Consider the following 22,670-nt stretch of genomic DNA (forward strand, 5'->3'; position numbering starts at 1 on the left):
TATCCTCATCATTATATTTGCTCTTTTGAGTATTTTTGCTCTTTTATCTCTGTTTTCTCTCGGTATTGCACAGTTTGAAAGCAACTGGTGCTAAGTATGCAGGATAAAATAACTGTCTTTATTACAGCAATGAAGCATTTATACTTTTTATGGCATCAATTTATATAGGGGAAAAAAAGTGCCATTTCATAAGCAAAAGTATAATTTTATCCTTAAGGTGACTGTTTCATGATTGCCTTATTATTATACATTGTAAAAAGATAAGTTGTTTCTCCAGGACCATTATCAGCCAGTACATGAGGGCACATAAATCATCAGTGTTGTCTGTATTGAGTGTGTTTTGCATTTTTTTACATAGCAAACTAAGTCCTGATACACACAGGGATTTTTAGTTCAGCTGATGAATAAACAAAAGGACTCAGATGGCAAGCAGACTAAAAATTTGCATTTATCCCAGGTGCATTAAGAGCACCCAAGTCCCTGCAATCTTTCTTTTCCCAAAGCACACACACAAAGAAATTATTTAATAAATCCCTAAATAAATTGATGAAACATGAACATGAACATGAACATGATGGTGCTCTATAGTTCAACGTAGCACACAATTATTTTGCATTTTTTTACAGATTTCTCATGCTCCTGTTTCCCCTGTGAGAACAAGCATGACACACCTGTATGGACAAAGGCTCTCCTCCCCTGGGAGCTTTCCAGGCCGTTCCCGGCTTTTCCAGACGATGGCGCAGCGCTCCCAGCGTTCACCAAGAGCTCTGAGCTGAGCAGAGCCACGGGCACTTCCCGCTGCCAAGGGAATATATTCTATTACACGTCCTGCAAATGTCTTATTAGTCAGTAAAGAAACAGCAACTCAACTCCAAAACACTCCCGCCCCCTCAAAATAAACCCTCACCAAACCCTCTTATTTTTTCCTAAAAAAGCTACAGGGGATTTAACTTTTTAATGGATGCAATAAGGAAAAGCACAAACCTAGCACAGACTGCCTGATCAATTACTGGGAAGGAGTTTAGACACTTCTTGAAGGCATATATGGGTAAATACATGGAATGCATGCTCCAGTGCTTTCCTCCAGTTACAAACAAAAAAAAAAGCAAAAAATCATATTAATAGAAATTATTTGAGGCTATAGATATCTGAAATGTAATTAGATTATATTAATTAATATTAATACCTAACAAGGTAAGTTATCATGCAAGCCCTTTGTTTCTATGAAAATAAGAATTCCTTCTTTGGGGTGCTGAATTCATGTTTCCAGGACAACAGATTCTTCCATCTGAAACATTCCTGACTGTGCTTTTTTCTGAAGAATCAGAGGACACTTTCAATCAAAAACATAAACCGAGGGAAACAATTTTGTTTCAAACTAGGCAGGTACAATTATAAATGACAAATATTGTTGTGTTTACATTCTGGAATTGCTAGTACAGTGGTGGTTTTGGATTTAGTGGAACAGACTTCAGAGATAGAAAATACAGATGAGGGAGGCTGATGAACTCAGACCACAACATCCTTCCAGTAAAGTCTTCTTTCATTACTTGAAGCTATTAAGCAATTCTGTATTTTCTAAGCTATTGCAGAAGAGACACACCTTAAACTGGAAACAAATTGCCCAACCAGTTACACACTGGTTTCGTTCTATTTGCTTGAAACAGAACCTAGATGGAATAAATGAGGATGGTTTTCAAGCAACCTAGCTTCCTCAACTTGCCACAGAGCAAAGTTCAAGTCATATAATAAAAAAATCAAAGTACAGTAACTCTCTGCTTATCAAATGTTAAAGGTTCATGGGCATTTAGCTGTAAATGAAGATATGTTTTAGATGTGAATAGCTATGCAGGATATCTCGTTACATTAACTCTATTAACTGTCTTTGTAAAGCAGCAATGAAAGCAGAATATTTTTCTTCCACAGACTTATTACATCTGAGATTGCACTGAGGAGAGGATCAAGAGAAGAGCTAGTTCCTAATTTTAGCTGCCAGAGCTAGAAGGAAGCTGCTCACAGAGTTGGAGTAATAACAAAATTAAACACTACTAATCAGCCCACCTGCTGCTATGGCTAAGTAGGGGTATTAATACATGCAGGTTGTTTGCATGGCTTTTTAAAAATTTCTTTTTATTTTTTAAGAGTTCATATTTTGTTTATTATACAAGGTGTGTTTGTGTACAAAAAAAGGAAGGAGAGAAGAAAATATAAAGCCAGGTCATGTGGGTAGTGCAGATAGCAACTGGGAAACATTGGACTTCATCACACTACCATGCAACCAAGTATGGAACATACTGCTGTACCTGGAGCAAATTGTGGTGGTCAGAAATTAAATCAATACCAATTTCCTTTACAGACTGCAAAGTGATCTGTTGTGCAGTTCAGCTAAGACATCTGACGGTTTTACAGTCACTTTTCTCCTAAACAAGGTATATTTTACCTGTCTAGCCCACATCAAAGACTTTCATTACTGTATGAAAAAAGAATATTGGCGTTTCCCCCATCTCCCTTCTTTGTTGGGTTGCCATACTTTCTTTTATCTGTTTAATGAAGAAGAAAAAATCCCAGTAGATAAAGAACTTCATTTAGCCTTTGCTTTTTGTAAATGATTACACTTCCTTTCAACAAATGTACTGTAGCTACAGCAATACCCTGTGCTGTACTGTTCCTTAAGGAATGCAGGTTGTACCTGTGGCACTGCCAGCCAGACAAGTGTGGGGATTTCTAAAAGCAGACAGGAAGGTCAAATACTTCAGTTCTTTATTGAGGGAATCCACCTATGACTTTGGTGGTAATTCTGTTTATTGCAGAGGGTGTACACCTGTGCCCTTTACACCTACTGAGAAGTGACACCCTCAACAGTAAATCCTCAAACACCAACTTCCCTGTAACACCCTGATTTGTGTAATGGAAACGCCTCCTCTGTGAACTAATAAAAATACAGGAACTTGAGCACAGACATACCCAGTTCTGAAACATTTTAATTTTTCTTGAGAGAGAATTTTCAAAAAACACATACTAGTACAAATACACAACCACTGCAAACTTTACTGTATTAATTTCATGCCTCCCTGAAATCAGTATAAAACATTCACCTAACTTCAAACTGATGTTTTTTCATCTACTTTGTAAAACATGCTATTGTAACATGGAAATTATGGGCAAAAGTTTGGCAATGAGGCAATGACTAGAACTGCAAGTCATTGTGACTGGGATTGTGCTGTGGATTTGGATTTCTGCTTTAGGGAGTGAGGTGGATATTGCAGTCTTGAAGATGAATTAATTTTTTCTGACCATAGCATGCTTCATTCAAAGTTTGCCAAGAGGAAAACTAAACGCAGTAATGGCAGCATAATGCTAACATATTTAATATTGCTACAGCATGGGCAGCACAGTGCTAACAGTCTTCAAAAAAAATTTAGGATTTATTGAATTATAAAAGTCACAGCAGAAGGGAAAGATGCATCATTAAATGAAACAGTTTTAACAGCTTGAACATGTTTCCCTTTCTTTTAATGCAGTAAATTGGTGATTTATTAGCAGTAGATGACTGCTTTTCTTTGGAAAACTGATAAGATTTTTCTGTTACTACCAGGGATCAGGACTTTCTATATTTACTTCCTTGTTTGTGAAGCAGCAGCATCAGATAAAGATCTGTGCAGTGTCACAACCCCCGAACAGAGGCCACAGAGCCAGCCTGGCACACCAGGAAGTCTTGGAAATCTTAAATGTGAAAACCAACACCAAACCAAACCCTTTGTCATGCACCTATTGGTAAGAGATGAGGGTTTATTTAAACTATTTGGTAACCTGGCAGTGAAGGCCAGCACTGGTCTATATCCTGGTACCCAAACTGTCTCCAGGGCTCCCAAGCAGTGCTCTGCCACCCCACTCCCACACCTTGCTCACATGGCCCTCAGTCCCACACAGGCACGGTGGTGATGCTGCAGGACAGCTCTCCCTTGTTAGGGTGAAATCTGTCCCAGCCCCAGGCTCCCCGTGCTGTGAGGGGCTATCCCACATCCTGAGTGAGTCCTGAAGGGCAACACCTCCCCCGTAATGGCTCTGGCCAGAACGTATGCACAACAAAATTATCTAAAAGTAAATGCTAATTAAACTAAACCCCTTGTTCACCTGGGCAAGGTCCAGCATAAATAGGGCTGGCACAGCTTGGTGAGGGTGTGTGATCTTTGGCCAGGGCGCGGCGCACAGGCCGAGGTGCTCTGGACGTGGTGTCGCCTCACGGCTTCCCAGGGGCCATTACTGCCATGGCTGCTGCCCCATGGAGAGAGCTGTGGGCACACAAGCTGCCTCCTCCCTGTTCACATCAGCACTGGGGGGCAACACCCACCAACCCCAGTGCCCCAGGCCAAGCCAGCTGTAGTGCTTTGATTTCTATTTCGGTTACACTTTTTATGGGATTTCATTGTCTGTGTGCTCCTGTATGGCACGTGGATGTGCCGGACAGCAAAGGCTTCAGACAGCAAAGGAAAACTGTGCCGTGTTTATTTAAGCTGAAAGCTTTTCCAGAAGTGTCCAACACCAAATATTGGCTGGATTCAGTGAATCATTCCCATTACTCTTGTTTGTTTTCCACAGCCAGTCCTAGGGACAGCCACCTTCTGCACTAAGGCAGACAACAACTGCAGGATGAACCATTTCCTTCAACAGGTGCATCAGCCCCCTCTGTAAGTTACTGTTTTCTGCACAAAGCCACCACTGAAGGAACCAGACAGTGCAGAACTGCACTGATAGCACCTTGTGGCAGAGAAATGCAGGGGGGCAGAAGGAGAAATGCTGACACTGGGGCTATCACATGCAAAGAAACAAAAAACCCCAACACACTCTGCCACACCACCACAAGATCTGCAGATTTAAGGCCTTGAAGAACTATTGTAATAACAAAAATTAGCAATTCATTGTATATACACTGCAAAAAAGCAGCCTTCTATTCTTCTCTTCTTCCAGAAAGCTATTTACATATAGACTACATAGAAAAATTTAGAGAAGCATGACCATAGATTCTAATGGTGGATTTCTAATAGTGATTAGAACTATTAAAACACATTTCTAATGGCTTCCAACCTATACTGGAAACTCTAACAAACTAGTGACCATTTTTATTAAACTTCATAATTAATATGAAATTTGGAAGTGATATAGTTCCATGTAAATGTACTAGCTAGGGTGAGCAGAGATAGTGATTGTTAAAAAAAGTCAACATCAACTAAACCAAAATCAAGAGCAGAATGGAGTAGGAGACTAAAGACAGCAAAGGAAATAGTGAGAAATAAGAAAGTTGTTAAATAATTTCAACAGCCTCTAAATTGTTCATGGAATTAAGACTCATGGGTTTGCATGACACAGATCAGGGAAGCCTTACTGTTCTCATAAAATTCAACCAGTTGAATCTTTACTGTTTGCGGAACAAGGAAATAACTTGTACATTGCTTTATGGATTTATGTTGAGTAGCTGATTGGGGAGACACAGTAATTGCTCTTGGTGTATGCCACTTATAAGAAAAAATATTCTATGCGGGAGACATTTTTAGGGACAGTCAGAAAAGACACAAAACCCTAACAGCTTTAACAATATTCATAATCTTTTTGAACTGCCAAAAAAATTTTTTTGATTTCTTCGATTGTGTGAAAATCCTCCCCAGAAATCCATATTAATAAAGAAAAACAGAACAGCTTACAAAGGAAAACAGATTTATTATCACAGCTGTTATGCTTCAGGACATGATAAAATAAGCAACAACCTATGACAGCAGTCACACAGTGTGACAGCAGTCACACTGCTTAATGTGCTACTAGAAACATCACTGAAATGTGGCTAAATACAAAAATTAACTAAAATTTACTTACATTTATTATTCCAATGTTGACAGATACTTAGGTCATAGTATTTGCAGCTAAAAAAAGTGAGTTATTGAAGAACAATTAATGCATCAACTTGGAGCATGGCATTTTGTTTTTGCTACAGTCCAGTAGAAATACACAGAAAGATTTTAAAATATTCTGTTTTAAAATACTTAAAACTTGTATTCCTCAGAGCTCTGTATTTTTGTGGTTCTGTGATATTCAATCTTCTTGTAATGTCATTCCTTAAACACAAGCTTATTCTGAAGACTAGTAGTTCCTCTCACTCTAAAACATAAATGCTGCTGAGTCATCCTTACTAGATAAACAAATATTTATGCAACATTTAGATTATTTTTTTTCTCAGTTGAAGAAAACAGCTTCTGAAGCCAAGCCACCTTGAAATTAAGGAGACAGCTTTTCTAAATGAAGCTTGTCTTTGCTGCAGCAGAATGACCTAAAGCACTTGACTATTACTCATTTAAGGGGACTTTTCCCAATTAGCAGTTGTTTCACTTTTGCTCCCTTCCTCGCACAAAGGATTATGAATTCTGACCATCCACTGTGAAATAAACTGTGGAACAGATTGAGAAACTGCTTGGAAACGGGCACATACAGAAAATATCTACAAAAGGATTGTTCTGCCATTGGATGCACTTACTGTCTCATGATTTTACTGGGACCCTGCCCATTACATTCTTTCCCTGGCCAACCCATGATCAAACACACAGAAGCTTAAAGAGGAACTGCCTCTTCATAGAATCATTCCTAATTTTAATCAGCTAGTTTCTATTTGATAAAAGAGATATACCTAATAGCACGTAGAAATCTTTAAAAATATTGTTAATTGTGCAGTACATTGCAGCTTGCACTTGAACAACCTTGCACAAAGATAAGAAATTAACACTGTGTAGTTTTGGATGATGCAGATTTCCTAATTCTAGTAACTTCAAAAAAATTTAATCATGAACAATATTTACCTGATTTTCATTTTCCTTCTAGCCACGCTTAACCCTTAGGTTTTGAGGTTCTAAATCTGCAGTCTCAAATACAATTAGAATTAAATAAAAAGGTTAAAGAACCTATTGGACTCCTCAGTGGGTAAGTTTCAATATTTGCAGCACAACATTAGTTTTGTTAATCTGTTCCCACATCTAACAGAGACAAGGAATGCAAGTGTACTGTATGACCACATATGCTGCCATACAAAGACATCCTCTGGTTATGCCTTTAGTCTCCACACAACACTGAAATACAGAACAGAAAGTTCAGTATCTCTGAAAGGAGACCAGGATTCCCAATTTAGAAAGGCTTTTGAATTTACATGAAATGTAAAAATTTAGAATTTATTTTATTAAAAATTAATAAAATGGCAAAACTAATGTGTTTTGAAACAAATCCTGAAATTCTACAAAAACTATGAAGGCTTTTTTGATCCATAATCACCATCTGAATACTCAAAAATTTACATCAAATGCTTATTGAAAATGAGTATTTTGATTCAGATTTTTGGACTATGTGGATGCTGTATGCCAGCTTCTAAAGCAACATCAAACTCCTCATCCAGAGGCCAAATAATGTAGGGAGAACCCTAAAAATGTAGCAGAAGCATTTCCGCACACTGATTTCAGTAGTCAAGTTTGTGCAGAAATGATTCCACTAGATTCATAGGGTACCTTTGGGAGGCAACAGAAACTTCTCACTTCATCAGCTTTTTCACCTCTTCCAGCTCTTTTATAGGTTGCCACTGCTGATTGATTGTTACCAGCTGGAAGAAATGGAAAATATGAAAGTCAGGAAAATCCCAGTGAGCATTTACTCAACTCCCACACCTCCCCATATCGAACACCAGCTTATTGCTGAAGAAGTTCTAGTGGCTTTACATTTTCCTTTCAGAAAAATGCAACAGATGACACAATAATTTGTTGAACAAAATCACTTGGATAATAATTAAGTAATCTGCCAAATAACTTTACTTTTCCTTATCCTAAGTGCTCTAATAAATTAAGATCTTTTTCCTTCAGGCTACAGTACTCAAAGATTCTTACTCAATTCTGTAATTCAGGAACAAGTTAAGAGTAAACAGCACTTCCTTATACTCCAAGTTTCCACTGTTATCAATGGAATGGAGTAAATGGATGTTTGGGGTGGGAATGGACATAGGACAACAACCAGAAGTGCAGTATGAATTTAAGATGAGACCTACAGTGTAAGAGATGCCTATCATTAGCTAATACAGTGAAGACATAAAGTAATCAAAGAAGTATTTGTTTCCACTTTTAACTAGATACACATCAACTTTACACTTGTTCTCTTGTTCATATTTTACTAGTTCTCACACATTGAAAGAAGTGATTCATTGTGTTGGAAATTTATGCTATTTATACATATATTATATGTACAAATTACCTTCTGAGGCTTGGCAGGATCAATAGTTTCCCATGGTTCTGAACTGCCAATCTTGTGAATGCTTTAAAAGAAGATAAAACAGGTATTATGTTTTAAGGTGTGTCCTTGAACACATTTTCATATGAGCAGCCTATTGTCAGTAGAACTGTTCACCTTAGTAAGCAGTTCCCTAAAACATAAGTTTACAGGTTTGGGCACTGTATTTTAAAATCTGGATAGGAATCAATGATAGCTTGCTTTTTTTGCAGCTTCCAAAGCACCAAGCAAGCCAGCACTGTTCACATACCATTGTGAGAAGCAAGCTGAAAAATCAAAACTGAATAAAGACACAAGGGACTTTTACCCTAACAGTTAAAATGCCTATTCCAATCACTTTAAAATAAATAAATATACTCCCAAAACCTTTAAGAGTGTAGGATTTGGCTCCAGTTATCAGCCAAGCCATTGGAATACTATCAAACACTGCTCTTTATATACAAGTCAATAGCCTGGTTGCAATATATGTGCATCTCATCTACCAATGTGATTATATGACATTCTTAATTGTAACATTTAAAACTTCTTATACCTAAAGCAAAACCCCCATAATTATTAAATCAAAAGTTAGGAAATAACTTGGACTACACTCCAAATTAATTAATTTCCTCACTGTTTACAATCTGCAGATACTTTAATCATTATCAGTACTCCCAGCACTCTGGAACATGTACCTGGCACAATTTCTTTTTTTTCTGGGTGTAAAACATGATAGTCAAATACTCGTTTGAATAAAACAAGTTAGGATAAGCTCCAAGCAATAAGTTTTTGCTTACATCACATCAGATTTGCGGAAAAGGGAATAGATACAAAAAGAGAACGCCCCAGCTGCTGCGAAGGACAATATTCCGGCCAGGGGAATGAGCTGAAAGATAAAATAGAGAAAAGAGCAGATCTTATGTCCCAGCTACAGACCCACGAGTAGGGGAGCAAGGGTTACACAGAACTAGACAGGGATTACCTGTTCCTGTATATTTCCTCTATATTACTCTTTACAGCATTTCACTTTTAATACGTGAATTTCACTTTTACCTCTACATTACCCTTCTCCACACCTCACTTTTAACACATCAACTTTACGCATGTCCCATTTCCTCGGGAAACCAAGTGTCAACCCCGGTGCAGCCGCCCGAGCCCCCCGCATCCCTCCAGGCGGGCGGGTAACCACGGCCCCGACCCCTCAGGCAAACTCACTTCTCTTTTCGTTCTAAGCGTGTGCAAGATGCCCTTGCTCATGCTGGCAGCGGCTGCGGAGCGGCTCAGACAGCTCTCAGCTCTCCCCGGCTGCGGCAGGAGGTGCCGGCCGGACCCGCCCCGCGCTCTTTGAGCCCAAAGCCCTGAGGGGCGGCACAGCGCACCCCCGGGGGACAGCGCGCCCCCCGGCGGCCGGACAGAGCGGGCCCTGAGGGGCAGCACAGCGCGAAGCGGGCCCGCGGGCCGGCAGCGCCCCCTGCAGGTGCCGGAGGGAGCGGCCGGACAGAGCCTGTGCCGGTCCCGCGCCAGCCCTTCTCTCCCCGTGCCTGCAGCACTCCAACCTGGCTTCTCTGCTTCTCCTTTGTCCTCCTGTCTGTCCCCTCCTCCAGGTATCTAGGCAAACGCCCGGTTATGACAGAGCTGCCTCTCCAGAGCTCGGAGAGCTGCCTATAGTGACCACAAGAGGAGCCCAGTGTCACTGGGTCCCCTCGCGCTGAAGCAAAAGCTCAACCCAGGCCCAGGTTCTCATCACTGTCCTGTGTTCCACAGCTCCTCTCACTTCCCAATATCATTTCCCAATATCCCTCTCTGAGCAAAACTACCAGGGGCAGGCTGGAGGTGAGAGCAGGTGACTCCATCCATTGGTTTCTCCCCTTCTCCCTTGCCCACTGGAAAGCAGTGAGAGGAAGGAGAGGCTGCCTGCACTGCATGTTCTGCTACTCCCAGCAGCAAGGAACAGACATGCATGATAGGGCACAAGGAGCTCAGCTGGTCCTTCTAGGGAGCGGGTGTGGAAATTCAGCAGCAGCATCGTGGAGGAGCTGGCAACATCTTTCTGTAACAACTCTGACATGCAGCAATTCCAATGGAAACTCTCAAACACTGGGAAGCAAAACAGTTTTCATACTTTTTCTCAGCACTGCTGCTGAGAAACCTTTGTGTATTTGGGAAGGTCATGAGCACTGTCTATTTGTTGCTACCAATCAAGCTACAGGATGGTCCTTTCTATAAACTGGTGATGAAAGCCAAGCTGTAGGGCAGTTGTTTGTATCTGAGCCATTTCCTAGGTTACAATAGCTTTACTAATGCCTTTTGCCTTGCTCAGCCACCAACTGCCTTGGAAGTTCCTTTTGTGATCCATCTCACTATAAACCACACTCAGCGCAGTCCCTAGTGTGCCTGTTATGAGAAAGAAATAATTGTTAATGGGCTTATAATTTCTGAACCTTGGCTAAAATAAGGAACTGTCTTTGACAGTGGTGTATTTTGTTCTTGAGCATTTTCACTGGGAAAAAGAAAAGGTAATAAAAAATAACAAAAACCTTCCTACTCTAGTAAGTTAAAATGCACACTTACATACATGTAATACCAATTTCCTTAGAAGTGTCTGTGTATTTTAGAAGGCAACCCACAAAAATGTATTGACAAGAAATGGCGGGGTGGGGAAAATAATTCTGCAGAAATTGTCATTATACAAACTCCCTTTTCTAAAGAAGAAATTATAGTTTGAGTTGATTACATACTTGGTATCTGCTTACTAAATCCTGTTTGTACAGTAAGCAGTAACTAATCCAAAATTACTCCCCAAACCCCTGACTTCCAGACCTACACCAAGGAGTTAAGCACTGGCAACCCTTTCACTGCCACTGTATTTTGGAATCTGCCTGTAAGAATGTAAGCCTAGACAGGCACATATAAAACACATTTTATATAGAGTGAGACTTCTTCCTATTTAATTTCCTGAAGGCTTTTCTATTTTCTATGTATTTGCTGTCTTTTGGAGACTTCACAACACATTTAAAATTTTCTTATTATGCTATTTTTTGTACTTAAAAGTAGGAAATCTACAGTAATACTAAGCTGTTCATGAGTGTTTTATCTAAGTATTTCAATTACTTGTTTCATCAGATGCAAACCTACCCAAAGCAAACGAGATTTTAATTTATTATTCATTATTTAAATTACAGAACTTTTTAAAAGTGACACTTTACTATATTTCACACTCCCTGAAAACTACAGTAAGTACAGTGTTAAAAAGCAGGAAAGATGCAAACCTTTTCAAAATCTTTGTAATATATTTCAAAATACTTATGCCACTCCTTTATAGATTCAAGAGGTTAATTCTTGATTAGAGAATTTTTCATAAAATTCCAAGTCTTTTATGGTTAAAGATGGTTTTACAGTCTGCAATGATTTCACAAAATGTTCCTGTTTTACAGCAGTGGCTTCGAGTCCATTCTCTTGCAATGCCAACAAAGCAGCCTTTAAAAGAAAAAGAAAAACAACTTAGCCCTTATCATGTTTTAAATTCTAAAGAATACTGTAAGTACTCTAAAATATTTTACAAGGAACAAATCATTAGTTAAAGCATTTGAAAACAGCACTGTATAACTTATGGTTATTTAGCAAGAGATAAAGATCCAGGTAAGGTTACCATAACTTTTTATTTAAAGAATGAACCCTTGGTCAGTTCTTCTGTTTTAACCATTTTCCTTGGATTTTCAATGCAAACTGGGAAAATACCTATACTACAGATGGCTCAGTAACATCTATGAGTTAACTCTTTTTTCATTCAAAGTTGTTATTTAGAGTTTATTTCACAGGTGAGCCAGGAATATTTCTTACCTCCTTGCACAGGTTTTCAGTATCAGCTCCAGAAAAGAGGTTTGTCAGGACTGCCACATCTTCTAATGACACATCAGTATCTAATGGAATTTTTTCAGTGCAGATTTTCAAAATGGAAACTCTTCCCTGTAAGTTGGTGCATATTATGCAAGAAAACAAAACCAAACAAACCAAAAATTAATCTTTCTTCAAAGCAGTACCAAACTTGAAATTAGAGCCAAAGAAAATCCAGAAAAGCACCAAAACTATCTGGTTTTGGTGGAAGAATAAAATGCTATTAATGGAGATAACACACTTCTGGTTGTTTCATCTATTTATTATTCACAGTCACTCCTTGCTTCATGAAAACACAGTATTTTAGGCTGAACAGACCTGATTTGACATGCTTGGGGACAACTTTTTTTTGTGAAGCTCAGGACAAATAGCTACACTAGCCTTAGGAACAGTATACAAAAATAACTTGAAGCAAGGACAGACAACTTATTTTGATATTTCCTGAATTGTAGCTTGATTTTGTAAATATACATTTTCTGTATTTTCCATATGCAATATGATAACTACCTACACCAGTTAAAATGCTATTGGTGTTTAAAATACAAATATCTTTATGACTTTTAAATTTTTTTTCATTGTACCTTGAATTTGTTGACTGCTCTCCAGTGAAACACCCATCAGTTGTGAAGGATGTTACAGAAATATACCCCCTTTGCTCTTAAAGCATGCTGGCAATCAACATCTCTCCCTTTAAAGCCATGCATGGATGTGTAATACCTTCAGATCTGGAGGTGGAATATAAATCATCTTGTCCAGCCTTCCAGGACGGAGCAAGGCATCATCCAACATATCTGGTCTATTTGTTGCAGCAACTACCATGAAATCTTTGTTCAAAGTTTCCTGAAACTCTAGCTGAGTAAGAGATCATGTAAACAAATTAGTGCAACATGGTTGAGATAGATATTATCAAAAGATATTAGTTAACTACTAATGAGAAGAGGGGAAGGGCAAAAAGATAATGTAATTTTGCATTTTACTTTCCATTCAATATTAGTATTTTATCTTTCTTGAGGTAAAAAAATGCCTTGCAGGGCAAATTACATGACAAAGAAGAAATATAGTTAGTATCTGCCTTGGCAATACATAAAGACTTTCCTTTGGCCAGATTGTAATGAAGAATATTTTATATGCAAAAAAAATGAGTATCCTACAATTATTCCCCCAAAGAGTATCATAATAAGAAAGAATTTATATACAAAAAAGCTAAATATTAAATGTTGTGAATAATTCACTGACAAGAGAAGGTACAAGTTTAAGTAACTAACAGATCATAACTGTGCTGCTTTATGTGCATCATGTGTGAGAAAGAGCTGCAAATGAAGCAGGGGAAGGACTTAGAAAAAGTAAGCTCAGGGAGGAACTTACTTAGGAGTAAAAATCACACAATCAATCTAAAAAATTACTTTAGTGCAAATAAAAGGATTTTTGTGACAGAAGATGAACACTCAACTAGTAATGCCTGTGTGGGTATTTTGGTCAAACAAAGCCTCACTGAGGAACAGTGTATGTAAAAACAATCAGCAGCCTATATACAGTATCCTCTAAAAACTAGTAATTATGACAGAGCAAAACAGCTTCTTGCATGTTTTTAAGTCCAAAGATTTAAAGATTAAAATGTGAATGCAAACAACTAAAATTTTTGAAATAACTGGACAGCACTTCTCATTCTTCCTGTACAGAAAAGGGAGCATAAATACCTTTCTTTCCTCGTCACTTTGCTCTTGGCACTGAGCCTCAAGCTGTAGCTTGCCTCCTCTTCTTTCTGTAACCTTCAGCCCAATCCCATCCAATTCATTGAGAAGCACAGAGAGAACCCTCTCTGAGACACCACGGCCAGTTCTGCAGAGTGCCCGAGATCCCAAGATGGAATCAATCTCATCCAGGAATATTATTGCTGGAGTATTTGCTCTTGCTTGGCGAAAAACCTTTTCAACAAATGGTAATAAAATAAAACATTAATGCCTGAAAAAAGAATCCCAGAATATACCCTGTATTTCACTTAACTTTAAAGGTACATTTGTAATGATTCTTAAGAGCTGTTCTGGCTTACATTTACTTTTGGCAAATTCTGCTTCTTTTTTATATTCCTAAATGAACTGAAAATAAAAGGGTAGGCATTTAAAGTCTGATATTGGTGTAATTTTAGGGATAGTTTCTCTCTTTATCTACATGTGAATCTCTAAGCCATTTCTATTTTATAATCAGATGAGAGCACTATCATCTTTTCAACAACAAAATTAAGGTCTAACTAATACTTTACAAAAAGCAACCAAAAATAAACTACAGAATTTTACATAAATCAAAAACTGTACCTGAGACAAAATCTTCTCTGAATCTCCAACATAAGGTGAGAAGAGGTCAGCACCACTCACAGAGAGAAAGGAACAGTGACAACTCGTGGCCACAGCCCTCACCAGCGTGGTTTTGGCACACCCAGAGGGCCCATAGAGAAGAATCCCCTTGGGATGAGACAGGCCCATCCTGGCAAATGCCTCAGGAAATTTCATAGGCCACTCAATACTCTGGCAGTACATAAAAAAGAGATGAAATTCTTAGTGACAACCAATCAATAAAACTGCCAAGTACATAATTTCTTCTCCTTGATACAAACATTAATTGGAAATTGGGGAATAGTGATTTAGTCTTTCTTCATATATTGTCCCCTGCTTAAACTTTCTATTTGAAATAGAACTAAAAGCATTCCTGAAGAGATAACAGCCAAGAGCCATCCCCGGATAAATATTCAGGAAGGGACAAATTATCTGGCTACAAGTATTTTTCAGCTACTAAAAACATGCCTATTTTCCCATATTATTATGCTTGGTGGTGGTATCTTGAGATTACAAGATTACACTGTAATAATGTTTAAAATACAATTTATAATCAGGTAATTTGCAAAATAAATACTTTTCATAATGCCAGGTACAGAATACCTTGGAGTACATTTTAGAAATTAGTTGTTTATCTAAATAAGTTTAATACATTACCTGTTTTAACTTTAATTTCACATCTTCAAGACCACCAATTTGCTCCCAAGTTACAGGTTTACACTCTGTTAGTCCAACTGCACTTCGAAAAGAGGATGGTTGAATTTTTTTAAAAGCTTCTTGGAAATCTCCCATGGTAATCCTGTTTTCAGTTTTAGCTGAATCCTGAAAAATAAGCCCAGATACAGAATATTAACAACATTTTAATGCAATATTTAAATGCTGCATTAATATGCAAAAAGCTTCACATAAGGCTAAATGCAACTAATAAGGAAGTAAATTCCTGACCTGATGAGCTTAAACACTGCAGACACAAAAATGCAACATAAAGTAAAATATATCCTCTTTAATACCAAGTTTTTACACAGGAAAAAAGCCAGTTTTAACAGAAATTAATATTTCCGAGAAGACTACTAGCCCCTAAATTATAGCTCCATTAGGCAGTGATCTGCTAAATCAAATAGTTGCTTTCAGGGTTAACATACCTTACATCCTACAATCTTATGAATAGAAATAAAAAAGTTGCAAAATCCATTTTCACCACATACTGAAGAATGTATTTTATCTCAAACAGGCTTATAAAATACCACTATTAAACCACAGATGCAGTAACTGAACTAAGGTGAGAACTTAGAGCAAAACCAACATATTTATAATATGCTTGGTGTGACTCTTCAACCTGTTGAGCTTTTCAAGTAAATTATTAATGAGGAAAGGGCAGTACCAACATTACTGACATTGTTCTTGACTGATTTGCAACCATACCCAAGAGCTGTGGGACACAGCCTGCATGGCAGCTTCTCTGCAGAGGGCTGTAAGGTCAGCTCCAACATACCCAGTGGTCATTTCTGCCAGCTTAGCCAAATCAACCTCTGCAGAAATGGGCATGTCAGATGTCAGCAACTGCAGGATGGATCTTCTCTGTGTAACTGTTGGGGTCCCAATAATAACCTAAACCAAACAGAATGAACAAAAATTTTAAGTAGATAATTTGCCATATGCATTTATTTTACAGACCTAAGCAAGCAATTTTGTCCCTTCTTTATACTGGCTACTGAAAATTTATAAATACTTATATCCCAACTAAAGAGTTTTACAGGAAACCTATTGCCAGCACTATACAAATTACAAGTATTTAAAATGCCATTTACTTTCCAAGGGAACAGTGTTTGCATAAAGAGTTTTTGATAAGACACTCAGATAGCATTTATCTAGTCCTATAACACTGAAATAATAATTTCCTTATATCACAAGCACTAAATTAGATTAATATGATAGGAAAAAATGAAATAGATAAACATTCATATAATATTGAAAACCTGGTAAAACTTCATCCTAAAAATACATCTCAACAATCTATAAATCTCAGAAAATTAAAGAACTCGATTAAACTGGTGGAGGAGTGGGTTTAGCCAGGAAAATAAACAATACAAGCACAAGCACTGTGTGCTGTATAACTGCATGTGGTTTCCTTCTTTAGACTACTAGGCTAATGGAAGTTTTCCAGAGTAGACCCAACCTCTGTTATTGAAACCTGAATAGAAGTTTTGACACAACAGGTTACTAGTTCTCTGTCACAATAAATTTTTAAGGAGAAATACACGAATGTTCAATCTAGGATTAAAATGGAAAAAATCCAATCTTGTAAAGCTAAGCATCTGTAAACAAACAAACCCCCTGAAGATCAGGTCAATGTCTCTATAATAAAGAAACAAAAAGACTCCTCCCATCCATTTTCACGTATATGAAGCTCTCAGTGTTCTGAGCAAAAAACCCCAAAATAACCATACCAAATTTGCAGCAAACTACAGACAGAAACAAGACACCTGTCCCAACCTGTAGAATCCCACTATGAAACATGACTAGAAGATATTAATAAAACTATGAACAGCCCCCTTCCAACTCAATAAGGAAAGCAAAATGCGAGTGTATGATCAGCAGGGTTTATTTACCTCTCTGTCAAATCTGCCAGGTCTCCTCAGCGCAGGCTCCAGGGCATCAGGCCTGTTTGTGGCTGCCACAATGACCATCCTGCCCTCACTCCCCACACCGTCCAGCAGCGTCAGCAACTGAGCAACAATCCGATCCTCAGGAGCATTGTTTGAACTTCCTCGCTTTGGGCATAAAGAATCAATCTCGTCAAAAAACAGAATGGTTGGGCCCTCGTTTGACATCTCTCTGCCCTTTTCAAAGACTCTTCGCAAATTCTCTTCACCTTCCCCTGGTCTTGAACCATGGAGGGCTGGGCCACTGATGCCCAGCAGATACGCACCCAGCTCTTTAGCTACTGCCTTTACCAGGAGCGTTTTCCCTACACCTGGGGGCCCAATTAACAGCACTCCATTCGGGACAGAAAGACCCAGCTTCTTGAAAGTTTTTGGAAAGCGGAAAGGCAAATCAATCATTTCTTTCAAAGACTTCCCCACATCATCCAGTCCTGCAATATGAGTTTTGGCAGCGTCTTCTGATAGATGTCGGTACCATTCCAAAGTGATCACCTCCTTAATTTTTATGCTTGTTTGGGGAGTTATCAATCCAGCTCCCTCCTCCAAAGGAGACGCAGACAGTATTTCAACATACACCACGGGATTTTCGGGACTTGGGGCGACAGTAACAAGATAACCAGGCGAAACATACACATTTCTTAGCAGTTCTCGGATAGTCTCCAGCAACACCGCTCTGGGAGTGGACTTTTTCAGCGCGGCGCTCTTGAGGACCACTCTGAGAGTCGCTGCTCGCAGGGATCCGTGCGGCAGCAGCCGCAGCCGGTCCAAGCTCAGCGAGAGCCCGCGCAGCTCCCGGCCCGGCAGCCCCGCCGTGCTGCAGCTCAGGTCGGCCTGCAGGTACCCGTCCGCCAGGTCGTGCCGGGGCCACGCCGTGCACACACAGCAGCCGCCGGGCAAGGAGATCCTCAGCGGGGCGCCGATCCTGGCTCCCAGCAAGGAGAGCGCGGCAGGTCCCAAGCGGCACCGCTGCGTGCCCTCATCTCGCGGGTCCAGCGGGAGCAGCTTTAAGACTGCCGCCTCCATCGCTGCCTCCGAGAGGGAGGGCAGCAACCCTCTCTGCTCTGCGCGAGCCCGTCGGCTCCTTACTCACCGCGTCTGGCCCTCCCGCGGGGCTTCCGCTCCGCCACCGCCCGGCGCACCGCGGCCGCCCGGCATTGCCGAGCCGGGGCGGGCGGGACGGGCCGGGACCCCGGGCAGGGAGCGGACGGGCCGGAGGGCCGCCGAGCCGCGCGCGCGCTGACAGGCGGCCCCGCGCATGCGCCACAGCGGAGCACGCGCACTGTGCCCCGCCTCAGCCCCCTCAGCATCGCGGAATGAATTCGGAGGGAATGGAGCTCTGAGATCATCGAATGCAGACTGTGTTTAACCACCGTGTCAGTCTGACCGCGGCACTCAGTGCCATGTCCAGTCTGTCCTTAAACACAGCCCGGGACGGTGATTCCTGAACGGTTCATTCCATATCTAGTCGCTCTTCCTGTGAAGGATTTTTTCCTAATATTCAACCTAAACCTCCCCTGGTGCGGCTTGAGTTCTGTGGCCTTTTGTCCTGTCTGGGAGAAGAGGCCAAGCCCCACCTGGCCTCAGCCTCCTTTCAGAGAGTTGTGGAGACCTTCAAGGTCCTGCCTGACCTCTTTTTTTCCAGGCTGAGCCCTCCATGTTCCCTCAGCCATTCTTCATAGGACTTGTGCTCCAGGCGCTTCACCATCTTCCTTGGCATTCTCTGGACCTGCTCCAGTCCCTCAATGTCCTTCCTGAACTGAAGGGCCCAGAAATGGCCACAGTACTCAATGTCTGCCATCTCCCTCATGCCCTCCCCAGCCTCTGCCCTGGGCCTTCCCTTTTGAAGGGCTGACAAAGCAATGCCTGTGAGGTGAGTGCTGTGCCCCGGAGACTTCTTATACCCTCATCCCATCGATGAAATACATTGACCCCCTTTCTAATTGTCATCTGGCTCGTTCTCCACACAGCTGGTCGTGACAGGGCTTGTTTGCTACCCGCATTTCTTTGCCCTCTTTTTGTCTCCTCAGCACTGCCTGTTTGTTCAGGGCTTCTGAAACATGTTCCCAAATGTTGGGCATCCCCATTCCTGGGCCCCTGCCAGTGCTTCCCTCTGCTCCTCTGTCACCACCGGTCACCATTGATTCAGCTGTGAGTACTGGTTCAAAGAACGTGGGGAGCCACACCATTGGCTTGAGAAACTGTTGATACAAGTAATTAAGACACAGATATGAATTCAACACTTGGTAAACCTGTTGCAGTATGTGCTCTGACAATTGCTTAGTCAGCATTTAAGAAAAGTTTTGGTCGCCACCTTCTTAGATTGTGCCACAAATTGTGCGGTGCTTTTATAAAATCTTTCCAGGAGGTCTGTCAGTGTTGTGGGCTACTAAGATAAAATTTAGTATGTTCACAGTTTTATTCTTTAAAGTAACTTCATTTTAAATAAAGTCACACATGTGCTGAATACACACACACTTTGAGACCACAGACATACAAGAATTGGGATCTCAAGTGCTTGATGCTCGTCAGACACAGTTAAATTCACAGAAAACCCAGAGAAGGTGGTTTGCAGCACAATTACAAACTGTCCTGCATTGTATCCTGGAGGTGTCAGGAGGGACAGTGTAAGAAAACCTTTGTGATGGTGTCCTGGTTAATCACATGCCTTATTGAACCAAGGCTCTACACAAAATACTTCAGTAAGCCATATGAATAAAAGCAGGCAGTGTTAAGAGAACCAGTTCATAATAATTCTAAATGCTGAACATGAACTCACAAAATTTTGTAGGGCTGTGTAGTGTGAAAAGCAGCAAGCTTTCTCTTTAAGCCTAATTATATGCAAAAGGACCTGTAATAACTTTTTTTCAATTCATGACCAAATTTTCTCATTTCAGTTTTTATTTTCTATTCCTCTACTCCTGGATATCTACTTAATCTTTCTTTTCATGGCACAGTTCTGTACTGCACACATACACAAATGTTTATATGGAATATGCTCATATGGAATATGCTCATATGGAATATTTAGACTTACCAGGTATTTGGTGTAGGACATACTAATGTCTGTCCAGAGAATGTACAGACAAAAGATTATAAGGAGCTTTCATTCCAAGAAGGCAAATGTATTTTCAAGCCAATGTCTTATAAACATATTGTCTTGTTTTATTTCTTTCCATCAAAGGTTCTCATAAACATGAGTGCCCTCAAGTACATACTGGATTAAACAAAAAACATACTCTGTTTAAAATGGCAGATTTCTGTTTCAGAGTTTCAAACTGTAAGTGGTAGACTCCCTGCTTGGTTTTAGAAAGTTGTGTTTAGGAAAGGAAAGTATGGAAAGTTGAATATTTGCAATGAGCTCTGTGGTTTATATTCATATATAGTGGTTCCCTCTAACAGACTTATTGTATCTGGAATATCTGATTTCTTACGAGAAGGAAAACACCTGCAAATCTAATCTTAAGTAACAAAGTGACAAAAGTTAGTGTCCAATGTAAAAACTCTGCTATTGTTGCTTGATGTGCACATTTCAGTAAATTTATCCTTAAATTTCTTTTAAGTTTTTACTGTATTTTATTGCTGTAATGCTGATTATTTTACTTCAAATAAATACATTGATAGTTCACTTCTTTTTAGTATAGTGAAGCCCCCAGAAAACTAATATGTCCTATTGAAATAGCAGAGGATTGGCTTATTTTGAACAAATTGTGGAATCACATGTATATTATTTATATATTTTCTTAGAAAACTTTGCTGAGTGACATTGCCCTCATGTCAAATGCACACTTTTTAGTAGCCATGCTCCTGAATAATTTACAGATCCCAAAATTTACAAAGTGGCAAACAATATTCCTCCAAGAATCTAGTTTAAATTGACAAAAACCTGAAAGTAATGTTTTAAACAGTTTTCTCACTGTTCACTAGATGGCAGCTGATCTTCAAGAATGGCTGCATTTCTCCTTTCAGATCTGGTAATTTGGAGGGAGTAGTCATCAGTTCTTGGACAAATCAGATATTATCCAGCATTGTCTTCACTCCATTTCTAATATGAAACTGAAAAAATGGCACAGTCAATGTTCAGATAATTTTCAGCTTCATTATTTTTTCTTGATGGCCTTGTTGCTTTCTATTTCTAGGGAATCATGTTCCTTTTTTTTGTTTTTTTTTTGTTTTTTCATACTTAGTGCACCAGACTAACTTCTTTTACAGTAGAACATGCAATTTTTAAAGGTTCTAAAAAGAAAGAACAATATTTCATTGGGTTCTTTTTCCCTTTATATATGTAGTGGGTTTTGGTGGACTAATGTTCAAAATTCCCAATTATTATGACTCAAGAAATAAAATAATTGTCTTGTTACAATAATTCCCTGCATACAAAGTAAATAAAATATTAAACTGATTCTTTTTTTAGGTTTTACCCTATCTATTGCTGGAATGGAAATTTTCATTTTAAATTGACAAGTTAACTGTGTTTTTAACATGGTCTTTTTTCGTGGTAGATGGATTTGAAGATGTGGCCTGATTGTTTATTAATCAAAAAAGGATTGTTCAAAGTGAGTAGCTGGCATGTGTATGCTTTAGGGTGGGATTTTTGTATTTGTGGAGGTTCTTTGACTAAGTATAAGTTCTCTATGACACTTAGGCCAGATATTGCACATTTCAAACACCAGGCTTTGTTATAACAAAAGCTCATAAATAAATAGTAAAGGCATGCTTAAAAATGGAATGGAAAGACATTTTGTATGTCTGCATGTCTTTCTGGGAGGGCCACCCTCAATGTGTTTACTTAATTTTCTAGTGAGCATCCAGTCTTGTATCTTTACATGGAAAAAGTTCCATTGCAGTGAGGAATCTGGATGGGCAAGGCCCAGGGGATGGGTTAGGCCAGGCCTCACAGTGTGGAAATCTCTGCCTGCTGACAGAAGTTCTGGTGAAGCCACTGCACCTTGGGTGGACACCACTGGTGTGCATCTCTAGCACAAGTCATTGCCATCCTGGCAGGTGCATCAGGAAAATGTGTGCCTGCACCTGGAGCCTGCCAGGGGAAACTCACTTGTCTTAACTTGCCAAGGAAAGGATTTTATGCTCAGGCTCTACATTTCTTTGGGAGTGACTGGAGTCCCAGCTGCACATTCCCTTCTCTTGAAACTTTGGGGTGAAAGCTTTTCAAAGAAGGGAGAATGGACAGGTAATTTAACAGGGTACATTTTAAAATTTGTCAGTGTCTGTCTATGACACCTTTTCATTACTGCCTAGGGATGCTTGGTTATTTGTTTCTGCAAAATGAATAATCCAGTGGTTCACTAAATCTGCTTTTGGATATGTAACATTGAGGTCCTTGTGTGGTGTTCAGTATAGGAATGAGAGTGGATTGGCTGAGAATTAGAGAAGGGCCATACAAACCTGAGGGACTTAGCAGCAAAGTGGCATGTTAAATTCAGTATACAGCTATGAGAACAAAGGGGAACAAAGGGAAGAACAGTCAAAGGGAAGGATC

General features: G+C 39.7%; 2 protein-coding genes across 3 annotated transcripts; both read right to left on the reverse strand.

The window, feature by feature from the left end:
* Positions 1–671: 671 nt before the first annotated feature.
* Positions 672–9,630, reverse strand: C14H15orf48 (chromosome 14 C15orf48 homolog). 2 transcript variants are annotated; one of them, XM_059481991.1, is made up of 5 exons: positions 9,502–9,613; positions 9,084–9,172; positions 8,272–8,332; positions 7,539–7,630; positions 672–798 (listed from the first exon to the last, which is right to left on the reverse strand). In XM_059481991.1, the coding sequence occupies exons 1-4, from the start codon at positions 9,541–9,543 to the stop codon at positions 7,562–7,564; spliced, it is 261 nt and encodes an 86-aa protein (XP_059337974.1). In that variant the 5' UTR covers positions 9,544–9,613; the 3' UTR covers positions 672–798; positions 7,539–7,561. The 2 variants fall into 2 exon arrangements, with proteins under 2 accessions (XP_059337974.1, XP_059337973.1); XM_059481990.1 differs by lacking the exon at positions 672–798 and having other exon boundaries at positions 5,696–7,630; positions 9,502–9,630.
* Positions 9,631–11,471: 1,841 nt separating this feature from the next.
* AFG2B (AFG2 AAA ATPase homolog B) lies at positions 11,472–18,196 on the reverse strand. The gene is made up of 8 exons (XM_059482158.1): positions 17,120–18,196; positions 15,933–16,118; positions 15,168–15,332; positions 14,493–14,702; positions 13,878–14,105; positions 12,898–13,032; positions 12,127–12,252; positions 11,472–11,763 (listed from the first exon to the last, which is right to left on the reverse strand). Exons 1-8 carry the CDS (start codon positions 18,194–18,196, stop codon positions 11,611–11,613), a joined length of 2,280 nt encoding a protein of 759 aa, XP_059338141.1. The 3' UTR covers positions 11,472–11,610.
* Between the last annotated feature and the right edge of the window lie 4,474 nt (positions 18,197–22,670).

This window comes from Ammospiza nelsoni, chromosome 14, assembly GCF_027579445.1.
Source record: "Ammospiza nelsoni isolate bAmmNel1 chromosome 14, bAmmNel1.pri, whole genome shotgun sequence".
Lineage (NCBI taxonomy): Eukaryota > Metazoa > Chordata > Aves > Passeriformes > Passerellidae > Ammospiza > Ammospiza nelsoni.